Here is a 16,719-nt window from a genome sequence, read left to right on the forward strand (position 1 = left end):
TGCAAACAGAACAAACAGACAGTACTAACGCATAATGACTATGTACTTTGCAGAACAGTTTGCATAATGCTAGTAATTTTGGTTTTGGTACTTGCGTTGGTTTTGTAGCAATTTATGCTTTATTTTGTATCTTAGCAAAACAAGGACATTACATGTATGTTGATGTGTGCATACTCCTAGACTATGGCTTACTGAAAACAACTGGTAGCATTGTCTGTGGCTTTTATCATTGATATCTGTACATGTAATGTTGTTAAGTACTCAGCTGATTAAGAAAGTGAAAAGGAATAGCTAGAGTGATTCGTTATTTAGTAAAGGCAAATTGATGCCATCTACTGTAGATGTACATTGGTAATCATGGTATATCTACATGCAACCATTTGAAAATTTAGTTCGACGTTGTGTTTCAACAACAATTATCCATTCTATTTCAGTCTTCTCATTGTGACCAGAAATGTGCTGAGCGCCATCGAATATTAAAGAAATGCAAAGTAAGTGCAAAAATGATTTCAGTACAACGTAGAGGAATGGTCATGTCGTTTGCTTTCTTATTAGATGGAGAGTCTTAATCTGCCACTAGAGGAGGGCTCTCAGTTGCTAGAAATTGTGCCACTTAGTGAGGTAAGCCAAATCATAGAACCATTATTTATTATTTATAATACACGTACATTTAGTGTATAGTATACATTAGTATTGCTATTTGGCTACGTTTGTTTTTGCTTTTAAGTATAGTTGTACTATTACATAATTGTGAAGGTTGTATGATAGTTTGGGAACAGACAATGTTAAACTATACATGTTTGTCAATTATGACAAAAACAAGCATTTGAATTTGCTTGCGCCAATCCTCAATTGTTTTTGGTCTTTTAGTTTTGGTGACATTTGTTTCCTTGTATCAGTGAAGTTATATGCAGGCACAGTGTGCATTGCAATTTAGGTCTTAATTAAGGTGTAGATTACTAAAGTAAGGGCTAGAGTTTGCTTATAATTGTATACATTATTTGTTTGCTATTTAGTGTAAACTAGAGACATTAGCTTACTTTCCGAACAATAAACTAGCTAGTTGCTTGCGGTATGGTGTATTTGTCTGCAGTTCTTTTTTTTCATAATTTCAGTTGGTCTTGTGTAGCCAAACTACTCCCCTCTCTATTTGTAAGGTGGGCAGACATCTCCTCGCCTTACAGATGATGAGAGGGAGCACTCAGACTAACTTTCAGTAGATATATGGTCTCCTTGCACCTTGCATTGATCGTATCATGCTTGTGCTGTATTTATGTTTTGATTTACAGGCAGAGATGAGTCATTCTGCAGAAGGTATAAGTGGATCAGAAGGCATTGACTCAATGTCCAGCGAGGTGCAGTTTCTTGATAGAAATGTGGTAGTTTCCATTGTTTAGTTTGTAGTGTACTATTGGATGTGTCAACACTTTAGAAGCTGAACATGTTGTAGTAGTGTTACTAAAGCACTCTTGCTATAATGCTTATTAGTACAATTAGGGGAAGATATGTAGGCCGCCGATTGAGCTGTTTGACAAGGAATTCTATCTTCAAATTCCTGGAATGCTTTCTAGACATATTAATAATATTGTGATGTAGATTTAGTGAGTCAAGGAATTCTGTAGTACAGTAGCTGCAAGATTTGCACAGTGTTAGATTGCTGCTGGATTTTCTATCTGTTGTTGATCTGTTGCTGGATAAATGACTTTGGATTTTAGAATGGTACAGGGTTTCCCCAAGATTTCAAAATAGTGTGGCGGACATGGTAGTTGCAAGACACGCCCTTTCCATGACAGACGCTGGGATACCCAGACCTTTGCTACAGTGTAGGTAATATTATTGTTGATGATTTCAAACTGAGCATTAGTTAGTCAATTAAGCCCGGCTTCCATTACAACTAAACTAATTAACAAAGAGAGTGACGTATTGCGGTCAGCCTGAGGCAGACTGCTTGACTGGAACTGGTTTCCTCCCAGTCGTTAATTTTAGCTTCTGTCTCTTTGTTACATGCTGTCTTTGAATTTTATCCCTAATATACGGGAAAGAACGAAGTTATTGAACCTGCCACTTCCCTCTTCACCTATGTCATTTACGCACATGCACACTAACGCGAGCATCTGTATAGCTTCGAAATTCCAGACCTTCCTCACATAAACGACACTTCTGGACTTCAAAAGTGGAAGCGGTAACTGGTTGACCAAGCAATCGTTCTTCAGTGACTCGCCTTCTAATTATGACTTTCACTGTCAATTAGAATCCAGAACTTTCCTCGTTTTTGTTTACATGCGATTGTACTTGGTCACATGGCTGGGATTTCTCAGCGTGGCACTGTACCACGCTACCATGCTTTAGGGAGAACCCTGTGATAACATCAACACAGTACAGTTGGAATTGCTAACTTGTTTCATGGCACTTGCATTTGCCAGTAATGGTCTTTGGGAGTAGGTGTAGTTTGAGTTCTTAGAGCCAAATGAGTGTGCGGTTGACTAGATGTTTTATTATTAACAAATTATTTACTTTCCATTTCTTCTATAAATTTGTTAGAATGATGTCATTTACTTTAATAGGGTGCTCGTCTTATTTATGATCGTGAGCAAGGTATCAAGCCTGACTACTCTTCATTAGCTGATGAACTTTGTGAGGTAATCTGTTGACAGCAGCTGTACAGTTATGCATGTATAATTGCTAACTGTATTGTTTGTACAAATTTTTGTTTCTTTGATTGATGCATCAATGTTATCAGAAATTGGAATTTCAAACTACATATAGTATTATTTCAAATTTTGGTAAGTCTGAATGTCTTACCAGTGAAGTTCAAACTTTTTCTTATATCCTAAATGATTGTAAATGGTTTGCTTTAGTGGCCTGAGCTGTTGCATGTATTTTCTAATAACTGTTTCTACTTGATGCTTTTGTAGATCACTTTAAACAGCATTGTCTATTAATGTGGCTACTTACTAGAGAAGCAACTTTTTCAAATTTGTTGATGTCAGTTATTGCATATGAAGGTTGATTATGTGTTTGCTAGTGACCTTTAAGTGTAAGCGTTGTTTCTCATGAGAATGCTGTAGCTTTCATTCCTTTTTTGATTGTTGCAGTGACTAATATAGTATGTAATTAGTTTCAAGTTCTCCTTATATCGTTTGTCACTTGTTGTGACTGTTTGTCATCCCTGTCACTCTAACGTGGGCCATCAGGTGGTTGTAAATGGTGATTGTGTTGTGGTAATAGTCTTGATATGAAATGGTTTATTATCTATAGAGGTAAAGGATGTCCACCGTGATCCGCTTGGTTTTGTTTCCTCACAGTAGAGACACATACATGTAGTATATCTTTTCTTGTTATTTGTCAGACTGAACAAATTGAGTCCAATTGCACTGACAAATTGTGCAGATACAGTTATTGTTAAAGATAGTAGTTTATGGTAGAGCTACACTGAGTTATGCACTAAATAATGCTATCTGTACACAATCGTCAAAATATTGACGATAATGTTGGCTGTAAAATATGGACTACTTGATGTGCATACTACAGAATTGTTTTTGATAGGAAGAAGATCTCAGCAAAATTAAGAGCAAGGGGGAAGAAATGGCAGCATCTATCAGTGATATGCAGAACAAGTTAAGAGCAGTTGGTGCTTATAATCCTCATGCTTCTGACAGGTCAGCTGTATTTGAGAGTCTCTAGGTATGAATATATTTACTGCAAATCTAGTGGCATTATTACTGCTGTGCATAACACATGTAGTCTTCATAGTTTGTACTTGGATTACTGGAACCGACACAAGTTAAGCATTTAAACGATCACTTTAACATTCTAGAGACTAACAGCACATGATATTTACATTATAATTGAAGTGTAATGTATATGTCAGACTAAAGGATGCAGATAAACGGCTTCGTGATGCAGCAGACGATCTCAGTGATTTAAGGAAGAGGGCTCAGAGGGCAGAGAAGGCTTTTATGGATGTCCAGCAAGACCGGTAATTCACTTTAAATAGCAGCATTGAAAGACAGCATGTCTTGATGTATTTGTGTTTTATTAATTTGTATTTCTGCCTTTATTGGTAAGTTTTGACAATGTTGTGTTGGTTCCTTTATTACTTTTATATCTGCATTCATTTATTGTCTAATATGAAAACATTTCAGATATCTTACTTGTACTCAATTTTGGTTTGACCAGTGTGGAAAATAGGGAATTATATTTTGGCTTGGACAGACTGAGCGTAGGTAGGACATCCTTATGGTGTTACATGAACTAATTAAGTACCTCCCTACTGCAGCCATTTTGCATGTAATTTTTTACAATCAATTTCCAAGGGAGAAATGGTGTTGAAGGCAGCTAAGGTTTTCTCTCGATAAAGCATGCTAGGAGGCACCAAAGTTCATGAAATTAACAGTGACATGATTGGAAAGCCATCACGTGCTATGAGACAAGGTTTACACTATGATATATGCGTACGTGTGGATGTTTTGTCCTAACATGTCCAAACAGTGGTTCAGTATTTGGTCGGACAAACAACACATTAGGTGGGACATTGTCCTATGTCCTACCGTTATTTTCCACACTGTTGACTATTGCATGGTTGGTTGCAGTTCTCATCTTATAACTCGAATATGTTACTTATATGAGACCATTACTATGGTACATCTTCAATTTGTTCTCAAAAGAGCATTGTTTACAATACCTTGCCAGACATTTTGAAGCTACAGAACACGTAACCATCTTGATTTAACACTAAAATGTTTGATATAGTAACAAAAGGGTACGATGTCTCTTGTTCTTTATTACATGCATATGTTTTGTTCTATTTTGTCTTACTATTCTTGCATATTTTTTGATGTTAACAAATTAGTTTTTAGGATTCTTGCACCAATGTAATTTATACATACATTTGTACCTTTTTATAGTTATAGTATGTGTAGACTCAGCATTTGGCTCAATCTCAGCCATGTGGAGCATACACTCTTCATTAATTTATGTTCTAATGGGAAAATGAACATTAAAGGGTAGAGAAACAAAAATTTACTGTTATAGCATTAAATCTTGTAATTCCATCTAAGTAGATTCCTGCTCTTACTGACCGCTGTGTTACTGGAATTAAAGAAAGATAATTATTTGTAATTCCTGCTAGACTTGGACGTGTGTTAGACTTGGACGTGTGTTTGACTGATCCAAAAATTCAATAAATCACAGTTTTAGTTGTTGACCCAATATTGAAACAGAAATGAAGTAGGTATTGCCACTGGCTAGAAAACAATTTCAATTAGATATTCAAAGACAGAAACGTTTAGAATGTACGGTTTCATTCCTGATTATTGAATTTGAGTTGTTGCCTCCTCAAAATGGAGAAGGTTCTTGGAAACAGGCTCATTGATGTCTCTTTTGAAGAGCACAGATTCAGTCTGCATCTACTATGTCCTAAAACCCTATACTTGCAATACTGTTGATGATCAAACCGGCCTTGTGAAGTTACACTTGTTGTGAATTTACACTTGTGCCTTGTTGCATATCTTACTTTGCTGTACAGATGGTTTCATACAATCAGACAAAATGAAGTGCTTTATGTTTTCTCTAAACTACTGAGTGGTGTTTACCGCAAGCTTTAATTATTGTAGAACAAATGATAAAGTATGATAGTGAATGAGATATGACAAAGAAGATTTCAGTGAATGTTATCAATGATGCAGATACAAAGAAGGCATTAAGGACGTTGAACAAATAGATGTCCTTTACTGCATTGTCATTTAGGGAGGCTCTAGTAAGCTGACAACAACTCTCATAAAAAGCGACTTGCTTTACTGATTGTCGACAGTGACAGTAAGGGCACCTTACGGCATTGCTGTCAACTGGATTTGTTGTCTCCCTTGTGCTTGTTTACCTTCAACTTCCATGTATCTGAAGGAAGAGAGAAAGCTGCGGAGCCTAATGATAAATTTTTCCTTATTGTAACAGAACATTGCTTACAATTAATATTTGCATGGGTATGTGTTCAGTTGTGTTTATATTTTTTTGTTTGTAGTTACACTCGGTTTATGGAGGCATTTGATGTGGTGAAAGATCGTGTTGATGAAATATATAAGGTTTGTTGCAAAACTATTGTTGTAAGAAAACTGTGCAAAAACACTTGTTGTAGAGTATTTGCTACCAGCCAGGAGCACAAGCTGCTCTATATCCAGACAACATAACGGTAATTTCAATGTACCTTGTATTTGGAACAATGGGCATGTAGATGTGTATAGTGGATTAGTTGCAATACCTTTCATTGTATGACATGTGTACCACAAAGCACTTATGTTTCTGCTTCTTCGGAAACTGCTGGTTGTTACTTACCCAACAGATTAAACTAACTACACATAATCATATTTTGTGCATTTCTGTTATCACTGTATTGTGTCTCTGTACGTTTTGGTTACTGTGGTTGTGTGGGGTCTAAGTGGCAAATGGAAACAAGTGTGTTCCATCTTTATAGCAATGTGAGCAGTTGTGTTGATAAATAGATTTCTTTTCTTACAGCAAAGTGAAAAACAAGACAGCAAAATTTTATGACCAGTTCTTTGATGATGATTTAATAGGGGCGCATTTCTTTATTCTTTTCTGCTTCCTCTGAAGAGATAGAGGAAATTCTGCTTTGTTTCTTTATTTTCGGTGGAGGTAGAAGAGTGGTCAGAGGTGTCAGAAGACTCTTCCGCCTCTTCCAGGAGAGCAGCCGGAATAACTTTGCTGTGTTTCTTTTTCGCTTTCGTTTAGTTACCGCACACGTAATTTGGGTTGCAGACATGTGACATTCCACAGGCAATTCGTTAGTGGGCTGTAACGTGTAGATTTCTACCATGACAATCAACTTTGCAAATTCTGCATTATCAACTGCTTCTAGCGACGCCTAACCTTTCAACATACCCAAGAATACGAGTTCTGGCTGCGCTCTCTTTCCCTATAAGGGGGCCACAACTTCTCCAAGCTCTTCAGATGGAAAAAGCTCATTTCATTGTCAGGAAGAAGCAACAACATCACTTCTGCTACCACTACTGCCAGTTTGACACGAAAATCGTCCATTGCCAAAGAATTGACACAAGCGCATGTGCCACATCTTTCGTCTTTGCCTACTCTTCCAAACAACTCTTCCAGAAGAGGCAGAAAAGAATAAATACGCCCTAGATCTGTTTGTGTACATACAGCCAACATCTCAGCAGATGGTTGTTTCTAAACAATGCAGAGTTGTTTCTGCTTGTCTAGGCAGATTATCTCTGTTTTCATGGAGAGAATATGATTATTTTCAGGGTTAGAAAAGCTCATTTGTTCATTGTTATGGCGATTTAAAGTCACGTGATTTTGGGTTGTATCTTACTTCTTTCTTTTTTATTAATAAAGTGTTGGAAGAGTCACAAGACTCCTTTCTGACTTTTTTTTATGGAAGACGGAACAGTGATTAAATGTACTTAACTGCCACGTAAGGTGCATAACTAAACAACAGCTACCATTTTTGCACTTATCTCTATATTACTGCCAGTGCTCAAGCTCTCCTGAATTCTCTTTCAACGGTATTGTACTTGGCTCTTCTCATCCAACTGTGCATGATCTAGCTCTTCTAAAAACTCTTCTTATGCCTCAGACCAGAAAAGATAAAGAAATTCACTACTAGTATTATACTTCAATGTTCAGATGAGCTCTTTCGCTAAAATTTTTGCTCAGGGTGTACATAGTAAGCAACTATGTTTGATAATTACTTAATATCAAACTATGCGTTTATGAAGTAATCAAATGTAGGAAACCCAGGTTTCTAGCCAATATTTTTGAGACAGCTATCATTTACTGTTAATGACCAACCTTACAAATGTGTGTAGTGAGCAGTTATATCATTTAGATTACACTCTGCGATTTCATATTTTCCTTGTTTTTAGGATCCTTACTTGGGTGCAATTATGTATGAGTGTATTCCACCTGGAAAGCGGTAGCAAATTTAGTAGACATTCTATTTCAAATCAAAGCATTTTCTGCATATGTTGTGTCTTAGATTTCTTCCAATGAGAGATCTTTCTGGTGGTGAAAAAACAATTGCTGCTCTTGCTCTTGTATTTGCACTTCGAAGGTTTGTGATCGTAGTATTCAAAAGTTGTATGTATGTGTGTGCATGCCAATCTTGAAACTGCACCTTTATTATATCAAGAAGGCTATCTTGGCTTAGTTGGCAATTTAGGTTTTGTCCATTTTAACATTCCACTTTGATTCATCTTCTGTGTTTGCTGTAGTTTTCGTCATCCTCCTTTCTTTGTTCTTGATGAAGTTGATGCTGCTTTAGATAGAACAAATATTCATAAGGTTAGTGTCTGTACTGTAAGCAATTTTAATTAGGTGTAAAGTCATCCCAAATCTTCAATTGGTATAATGAAAGCTTAATCTTTGTCTTGTTAATCCGGTAGTCCCACTTTCAACTTTATCAACATTGCTGTCGAGAAAGAGAATTGAAATGCTAGGTTTAATTTTATTATGAGGACAGACAATGTGCTCAGATAGTGTTGTAATGAGACAGATGACAAGCAGCAAGACTGACTTACAGTTTGTTATAAATGAGATTCAGTAAATCATATGTCTACTGTATGTGTGTGTTTGTATAGTGGTGTATGTTTGAGTAAGTCTTTATAAATGTCACGCATTTAGTCATTTACAGCTAGTGCTGAAATTGTATGTTAGATATCTAGATTGCGTTTAGTATTATGCTGTAGACATTTTCTTGGTGTTAGTTAAACTTTTGCTACATGTATTGGAAGTGTTGTGATCTAAGCATGCTAAGGTTTCATGTATGCTGTAGATGATGCTATTGTTGCTTTCTGCTATTTTGAGTACTGGCCTGTTGTCATAAATTAGTGGAATTTAAAAGCAGAACATGGAGGTCGAGCAGATCGTAAAGATCATATCAATGTTGTGTTCAATACTCTAGGACTACAATTAGCTGTGTGCATTTCAATAGTCCTGTGTTTCAGAATGCGTAAATCCTTGTTGTCTCTTACATCATAATTTCTATCAGAGTTACAGTTTCTGTTTGGTATATGTGTACAATCCCATGTTGCCATTGAGTATTTGTTGTGTCATAATTATGGTTATCCCATGTTCACGTGATGTATGACCAGTCACGAGTGCATTTTGAGATGGTGTATATGACATATTGCACGGCAAGTGCGCAGTAAGTTACTGCCGGTTAATACCGCACTCTCACTTTATGGTGCATGTCATATGACCATGGTATACTCGCAAATACTTATCGTATGATTAGCATGCTAGTATATGGCTCTCCTAGCAAGTGGAACAAAAAGCATGTGCCAAAACACGTGACCAAAGCACGTGGAGCCCGCGCGAGGAGGACTGGGTACAAGGTTAGCTTTTACCAGCACTCAGAGTGGAGTTAGAGTCCTCGGCTTTTGCCTCAGGCACTAGCCTCCCCTCTCATGCTGGTAAAAGCCGCACACTAATCTTATGATAACATGTATTGATGAAGTAAGGTTACCATAGGGCAAGTCCCTAACTTTCATTCTAGAGATTGTAGAGTTTGTTAGCATACTTCTTTATTTTTGTAGACTAATTAATTTTTTGTATATGTGTCAGGTTGCTAGGTATGTTAAGAAGGAGTGTGAAAAAGGTAATTTTCAGTGTATTGTCATCTCTCTCAAGTTGGGATTGTATGAACATGCTGATGCATTAATTGGAGTTTCAAGAAAGGTACATGCATATGTAATACACATTGTTCTATCCAGCTTGTGTTTTGCAGCTCAGCTTTTACCTTAGTAATGTTATGCTAGCGCTGCTAGTGTATTATTACACTAAGTTTGTTAGCACATCTGGCAAAACTGGTAGGTTGCTCTGACTTGTAGAACTATCAACAGCTGCTATTCTGATTTCTCTCTTGTTGTGCGAGTAGTCCTAGAGGTTGGGATTCCTTGCTGCCATTAGTGCTTATACATTGTACTTTGTGTCACAGTGATTTCTCAGTTGGACAAGCTGTCTAGGCAATTAAATCAGACACGGCATGCAATGTAGACTCCGTAATGTCATGCATTCAAGGCTTGTTTTCGCACAGCCGAATTTGCCAACAGACTTCTATTCAGAACAGGCTTCAATTCAGGACGGACTTCTATGCATGGTCTGAAGCTACAACATTAGAACTGGCTTTTTGCAGCTCTGACTACAGCCAGCTTGAACGTAACAGTGTGTACCGTTCCTTTAGGCTGTGCATGGACACTGATGGTTTTGTAAACAAAGACAATAAGACGAGAGGGAGAAATGCTGTAAAGCCCCTGACCAACACGGACAAATCACAAGGAGATGATTGAGACCAGGCATTCACAAACCTCAGCTTGTATTCAAGATTGGCTCCTGTGCCAATGGCAACTTTGAAAACTTTGGCATTATTTGAGACTGGCCTCTAGTCAAAGTCAGCTTTAATATGCAGCAACACTGTGTGGTGCAGGAAAGTGTTGAGCTCATAGTGCATTGTAGTTTGTCAACTTTCATCCAAACAATACTAGCAACATTATTGTTGTACCCTACTGCAAGCGTCTATTCAGGATCACGGAGACTCTGTTCCAAGAAGCTTTGAATGTTCTGGTCTCTAGTAACATGTGTATTGAATTCATATAAGTCATGTGGGTGGTCACTGGGGTTAGGTACACTAAACATTTTAGTCTTGTTTTACAGTGATTTCTTATGAGTTTCTAATGCTGGTTGTGCAACAAAAAGTGATGTGTATCTCTTATTTTCACTTTCAGTTGCTCTTGAAAATGTTATTATTTCAATAATTGCCATTATTGTTACATATAGTGGAGCTCTGTGCACATTAGGCTAACAGACCACACATGCAGCATGACAACTGCGATTTTGCTCAAAATTATGATCATGATGATACTCAGATGACTGTATAATACTAAAAAGCATGACTATGCTTTTGAGCAATGATAACCTGACATTACAGTAGGCTTCTATTCTTGAAAGGGTACAGTACATATGAGGTGGGATGGTACACTCTATACATCCTCAATTATATGGTGTCTAACTTTGATGTCATAATTTATGAGCAGTAGGGAGTATATCTTAGTTACTGTAACAGCTGTACACATTCTATGTTTGTGCAATTGTATAACCAAATTTTTATTTGCAGAATGGGGCAACTGGCCCGATGAGTCAGATTCTGACATTGGATCTCACACAATATGCAGATGTTCCGTATGCTGACTCACCATATGGCATGTAACTGTTGCTGATATAGTGTATCATCTGAACAGACTCGTTATCGTGTCACTGTAGGTTAGTTATTTTATCACGTAGTTACAACAGCAAAGTCTCTTGAACAATGCAGTCGTAATTAAAGCATTGCAATATGTCACATACTAACGTACCAGAGGAAAGCCTGTTTGCACAGCTCCTGAACTTGGCCATTGACTAGTGCTTCAATCTATGAAACAGAAGATCAGGTTGTAGTTTACATTTCTGTTCATTACATACAATGACATTATATTGACAGCAAGTATATTTTATGCACATAAGGTAACACTGGAAACAATTGCAATAATTGCATTTTCCAGTGCAATTGTAAAGAGATTCTAGATCTGTCAGGTAGAAGTTGGTCAACTTGAAACCAATTGACTTACACTTGGCATGTAATGGCTACGAATGAGTGTATAAGGAGTTGCAGTATTTTTGATCGAATTGCTTGATTACATTTTACAAATTATGGGTCAGACTATAACACCATGCACACTAACTACACCATACATTGTTGTGCTATGGAGCTGTTGGTACAACTGTACCTTCAAATGGAAGTGAACTCGCGTTTACTGCTTAAAGTGCTTTGTGAGTGGTTACACCCAGTCGTCAGAGCAAGTACGATGATGACTGGGCATAGGCATGTGCAAGTAGATAAGGTATGACAGCTTGTGGTGTTGCAGGTTTGTATGCATCATAAATGTTAGAAGTTACAGGGCAACAGGAAACAAAGAAATGCTACAATTTCTAGAGCACCAGGAGACAACTGCTATCTACTCACAAAGGGGATTAACACAGAATTTTTCTCTGTGTGACTCTTCTGCTAGTACACTCACAGCAACGGCCAATTTACAGTAGATTTTGGACATTCTTCACATAAGAAACGAGGATAAACTATATGTTATCATAATGGCAGTTATTATAGGAGAGGACTCTTATTTAAGTTAAACATGAAAGGGAAGAGTCGTCATGGGGCTGCGTACAAAGAAAGGCAAACATTTTTAAATTTGCAGCTACAGTAACATTCATGTATCTAACCCTTACTCTACTTCATAATTTGAATTGAGAAGATACTTATTTATTGGAAAGGAACACGTGCAATTGACTACAACAGTTGAAATGTGAAGTGTTGTAATATTTATGTGGTTTAGTACCTTTTGTAGATATTCGCCAACAGTTGTTGGTCCTTCTGAGCTTTCAAATTTACACGATAGTCTGAGTACCATTTTCTTGAATCCACGACGAAACTGCAACATAAAGAACATTTGCAAATGTATGCAGTATCGTATTCCATGTTAGGTATTACTATATAGGGTCCTGGGGAGGCCATGGCCCCAAAATTAATAGGTGTGCCCTTTAGGACAATAGACAGAATCTCATAAATGTTACCTAATCTCCCCAATTTTTTGGTGGTCTAGTGACACCACTGTTATTACTGCTTGGATTTTAGCTTATATTTAAGTAGAACAACAGGTTTTGAAGACAAAGTAATGGTTCAATGATGATCATTTTTAAACATTGAGAACACGAACAGCAGCAGTGAGACTAAAACTGTCACTAATACAACAGTTATTGTAAAAATAATCAGTTTGGAATTATTTGTACTTTCGTCTTGCTCAATGTGTTGAATTAAAATAAATTGAATAATTTTTATTCAGTAATGAATGTTTGGACAGCTCTAACCTCTTGCATTGTTACAAGGCCATCTCCATCCATGTCAAACTTGTCTCTAAGCTGTAAAGTAGCATGCAAGGTATGATCAGCTAATTGTATATATGTAGTAGTAGTAAACTATACTTCTTGCCATTTGGTTGTCATAGGTCCTGCACCTTCAGATCGTTCAAAGTCTTCTATACTCAGTTTTCCGTCACTATTCGTATCGATAATTTTGAATAGCCGAGTGATCTGCTCATTGCTTTCTTCGTCAAGGACAACATCATAAATTACCGACTCTGCAGCTTCATTGACAAATTGGGAATCGTGGCGTATCTAGAAGCACAGCAAAAGAAAGGTAGTTGATTGCAAGCTTGTACATCGAACTTTAGAAGGTCTGTTGTGCGTGCGTGCGTGTGTGTGTGTGTGTGTGTGTGTGTGTGTGTGTGTGTGTGTGTTCTTTTGTCTTTGTGCGCTATTAATTTACACTATTGTCTTTAGTTGATACAAACTTTACATACTGTATAATTTAAGATTTTAACTTGCCATCAGAGGACTGGCATAGTGTGGTCCTCAAGTTTTGAGGAGCTTATCAATCACACTGCAAAGCCTCACACTGCAAAGCCTCACCCCATTTCTTACTTTTTACTTCCACAGGATGGATGTCCGCCATTTGCAGAAAAGTATGATGGGCATGCCCACTTTACCTGTCACGACTATTTTTCACACTGGCTTCAGTCTGAAATACTGATCTGTTTGTTCCATCAAATAGATAGTTGATTCGTGATCAACACACCACACTATTATATATATGGCTGACTGTTTGGTAACCTTAGGGAAACATGGTGCTTCTGCTTGGCACGCCTACAAAGATTGGGGAGGCACCCTCTTGCACCCCCTCCCTCCCTCTTGCACCCTCTTTCACCCTCTTGCATCCTCCCTCCCTCTTACACCCCCTTCCTTCCTCTTGCACCCCTTCCTCTGGCACCCCCTTCCTCCCTCTTCCCTGACGCTATGCCAGTGGTCAGAGCAAACGAATTATGAACCTTACAGTTTGCAAGATCATAGGAGTATGACAAAGCCCAATAGATCCATGCAAGATTCTCTGGTCACCATTGCATAATCTTTTTTGCTTTTGTGAACTGAACTTGTAAGCTCTCCTATGGCTAAGTATAGAGTTTGGGGACGATGACGTCTTATGACGTTCTAGTACGTAGATATAGCTACAGTACACATTCTAGTTAAACTGCCATGATTACTCCAATATTTGCTGATAGCTGTTTATACGTGTGAGGCAGAGCGATAAGCAGTGTACGTTAACTTTAGTTGATCATTCATAGCATACATACACGATACTTGTACTCTTTTAGCAAGCTACCCAACACCACGCCCTTTTTAACTACTTGATGTCTTACCAACTGCGGTGGAAGACCTCTCGCGCTTTCACGGAGAGAATTGGAACGCTCACGCTTAGCTGCCATTCAGAGTCCCGTCACCAGCGTAATCAGGTCCAGAGTAGAAGCTCACGTGACGTTGACACCTAACCATTGCGCCGGCTCAGCTGTCCAGGCTACATGGAATTTTGATTTTCCCTAAATTTTCGATAGTTGTTCAAGATGTATGCTTTAATTTAAGGCTACAATTTCAATACATTTTTGTTTAAATAATGGTTTAATTACAATGGTCTAGCGCCGTAGAGAGAGACTCTGGGCCTAGTATTGTTAGATTATTAGTGTAGTCGGCAACTTTAGCGTGTGTTGTGTGTTTTAGCCATTCCGTGCGTTTACACTATGTACCAGAGCTCGCGAATTTTTTTGGGCCCGGTTATTTCAAGTCCCGGATATATATATCCCGGATAAATGCTAGACTCACGTGCTTGACTTTTTAGTACACGTGCCGTGGCTATCCTGCACGTGAGTTTGCAGCACTTGTCACAGTGCAATTCCCCGTCTGTTCAATTTCGCGTTCTTTTCAGCTGAAAGCATGTTTACAAACTTCCCTGCTTCTGTTTCATTCACGTTGGAGAAGAGGTTAGCTAGTAGTAATTAGCGAAGGCACTTCGGCTAGGAAACCTTACGTAGCAGGGGCTGTCTAGGCTGCGCCTCACGTTACATTTGACCTGCGTAGATCTGTAAGAGAGCTATCCCGTCAAGATTGCACTAGGCTGATCTTCCCTCGTGTCAGCCCAGAGAAAGGAAGCATCATTTGCGTGACTGGAACTAATCAGTTCAGTGATCCACACAACAGAAGCATGATGCCCAGCCATTCTACCTGTACAACATGCAGTAGAGCATTGAGTAGGAAGGAGAATGAATCTAGCGAAAAGGCTTTGAACAGGCATTATGGTGCATCATTTCTATTTGGAATCTTTGATCTGGATGCAATGCATGAAGCCAAGAGAATAGCATCAGAGGTCAATAACTTAATTAATAAATTGTGCACAGATAGTATATAGCAACTTTCTAACAAATCTAAATACAACATGCGCGCGTGCGTGCGCGCACACACACACACACACACACACACACACACACACACACACACACACACATACACACAGCTACTTACAATGTGCATGCATGTACCTGTCACTATTGTACCAGAACTAATGTTCTATCAGTAATGATAACCATTCAACTTTTAATAGGTCCTTCAGGAAGAAAAATGGTTCGATCAGACCTATAACCTTCCAAAGAATTTGAATCTAGAACACCCTGACAATCATGCTTTACAAACGTTCAAGGAGCTATTGCTAAATCAATCTGCATCTGCAACAGTATGTGCTCGTCTTAGTAACAGCCAATTGTCAAAGTTAGCATGTAATAGATGGTTGTCAGATGAACTGCTAGAGTGTCTTGCTAACATCGTGAACCTGTCATCAGAAGATTGTTTGTGCCTTGTACTATCAGAGTACAACAAGCAAGACTTCAAGACTATATTACAACAGCACTCCATGGAAGAACCAGCATTCGACTAGCTTTTTGGATTATAAATGTGCAAATTGACCCTATGTCAGGCACTGCTGTAGCATCCAATCGACTATTAACAGGAAACCACTGGACTGTTGTTGCTACTGACTTTGATGCCAAACTCTCCTTCTATGGTGATTCCCTTGGCTACCCGGTTCCAACTAACCTAGTTGTCGAGACCCAGCAAGTATTCACTGAATTGAACAAGCTTCTTAATGAACACATTACAACTGCATATCCAATATTAGCCCTACACAAGACAGTGTTTGATACAGAAGGAAAGCATGTTTGCTCACGTGAATGCTGCAATTTCCCAGTGCAAACATGTTCATCCTCTTGTGGAGTTATTGTCATTGCTTTCATTGCTGTTGCATCAATTTGTCCAAAAGAAATTTGGCAGTATGTACAGCTTCCACAGATTTAATGTCCTCCTGTGAAATCTCTGCTTCGTATTTATCACCATCCAAGCACATATGCACAATATCTGCGAAACGTCTTGGCAACCTGGCTATTAACTAAAAAGATAAATGTTCAAAACGTAGTTGACATATCAATATTTGACGTCAACAAACGTCTTTTAATCCCTTTACCAGGAAGTAAAAATGCAAGTCTGTCAGAACAGATCACCACCCTAGCCTCACTTTGAAGAGAAAATGAATGGATATTGATTTAATAAACTCTTACAAACTGGTGCTCAAGTCAGAGGAAACATTTTGTACGAGAATAGCAAATCTATAGCCAACGGAAGTGCTACAGCAGGAGAGTTGCTGAGATAGATAAACTGAGAACCAAAAAGCTTGCTGACAAAGAAAGGAAGAGTGACAAAGCCATTACTGACAAAATAGAG

At 38.2% G+C, this 16,719-nt stretch overlaps 2 protein-coding genes across 2 annotated transcripts in view; one reads left to right on the plus strand and one right to left on the minus strand.

Moving 5' to 3' along the window:
- The window catches only part of LOC134176990 (structural maintenance of chromosomes protein 1A-like), a 34,722-nt gene extending 23,347 nt beyond the window's left edge, over positions 1-11,375 (plus strand). Inside the window, exons 31-43 of the mRNA XM_062643688.1 lie at positions 435-491; positions 556-621; positions 1,290-1,355; positions 2,565-2,639; positions 3,547-3,659; positions 3,872-3,979; positions 6,020-6,080; positions 6,134-6,187; positions 7,899-7,948; positions 8,012-8,086; positions 8,247-8,316; positions 9,598-9,711; positions 11,147-11,375. Coding sequence (XP_062499672.1) covers positions 435-491; positions 556-621; positions 1,290-1,355; positions 2,565-2,639; positions 3,547-3,659; positions 3,872-3,979; positions 6,020-6,080; positions 6,134-6,187; positions 7,899-7,948; positions 8,012-8,086; positions 8,247-8,316; positions 9,598-9,711; positions 11,147-11,239 — 1,002 coding nt within the window. The 3' untranslated portion in view covers positions 11,240-11,375. The remainder of the gene's footprint in view (positions 1-434; positions 492-555; positions 622-1,289; positions 1,356-2,564; positions 2,640-3,546; positions 3,660-3,871; positions 3,980-6,019; positions 6,081-6,133; positions 6,188-7,898; positions 7,949-8,011; positions 8,087-8,246; positions 8,317-9,597; positions 9,712-11,146) is intronic.
- LOC134176991 (uncharacterized) lies at positions 11,301-14,432 on the minus strand. The gene is made up of 5 exons (XM_062643689.1): positions 14,319-14,432; positions 13,048-13,239; positions 12,934-12,984; positions 12,405-12,497; positions 11,301-11,440 (listed from the first exon to the last, which is right to left on the minus strand). Exons 1-5 carry the CDS (start codon positions 14,382-14,384, stop codon positions 11,369-11,371), a joined length of 474 nt encoding a protein of 157 aa, XP_062499673.1. The 5' UTR covers positions 14,385-14,432; the 3' UTR covers positions 11,301-11,368.
- Positions 14,433-16,719: the final 2,287 nt, after the last annotated feature.

The sequence above is a fragment of the Corticium candelabrum genome, chromosome 3 (genome assembly GCF_963422355.1).
Source record: "Corticium candelabrum chromosome 3, ooCorCand1.1, whole genome shotgun sequence".
NCBI classification, from domain to species: Eukaryota; Metazoa; Porifera; class Homoscleromorpha; order Homosclerophorida; family Plakinidae; genus Corticium; species Corticium candelabrum.

Excerpts from the sequence above, each read along its gene's own strand:
- LOC134176991 (XM_062643689.1), bottom strand. The coding sequence starts at position 14,384 with ATGGCAGCTAAGCGTGAGCGTTCCAATTCTCTCCGTGAAAGCGCGAGA. Across the intron at positions 12,985-13,047 it reads TGACAACCAAATGGCAAGAA|CTTAGAGACAAGTTTGACAT; the intron begins GTATAGTTTACT and ends GCTACTTTACAG. Across the intron at positions 12,498-12,933 it reads GCCTTGTAACAATGCAAGAG|TTTCGTCGTGGATTCAAGAA; the intron begins GTTAGAGCTGTC and ends TTTATGTTGCAG.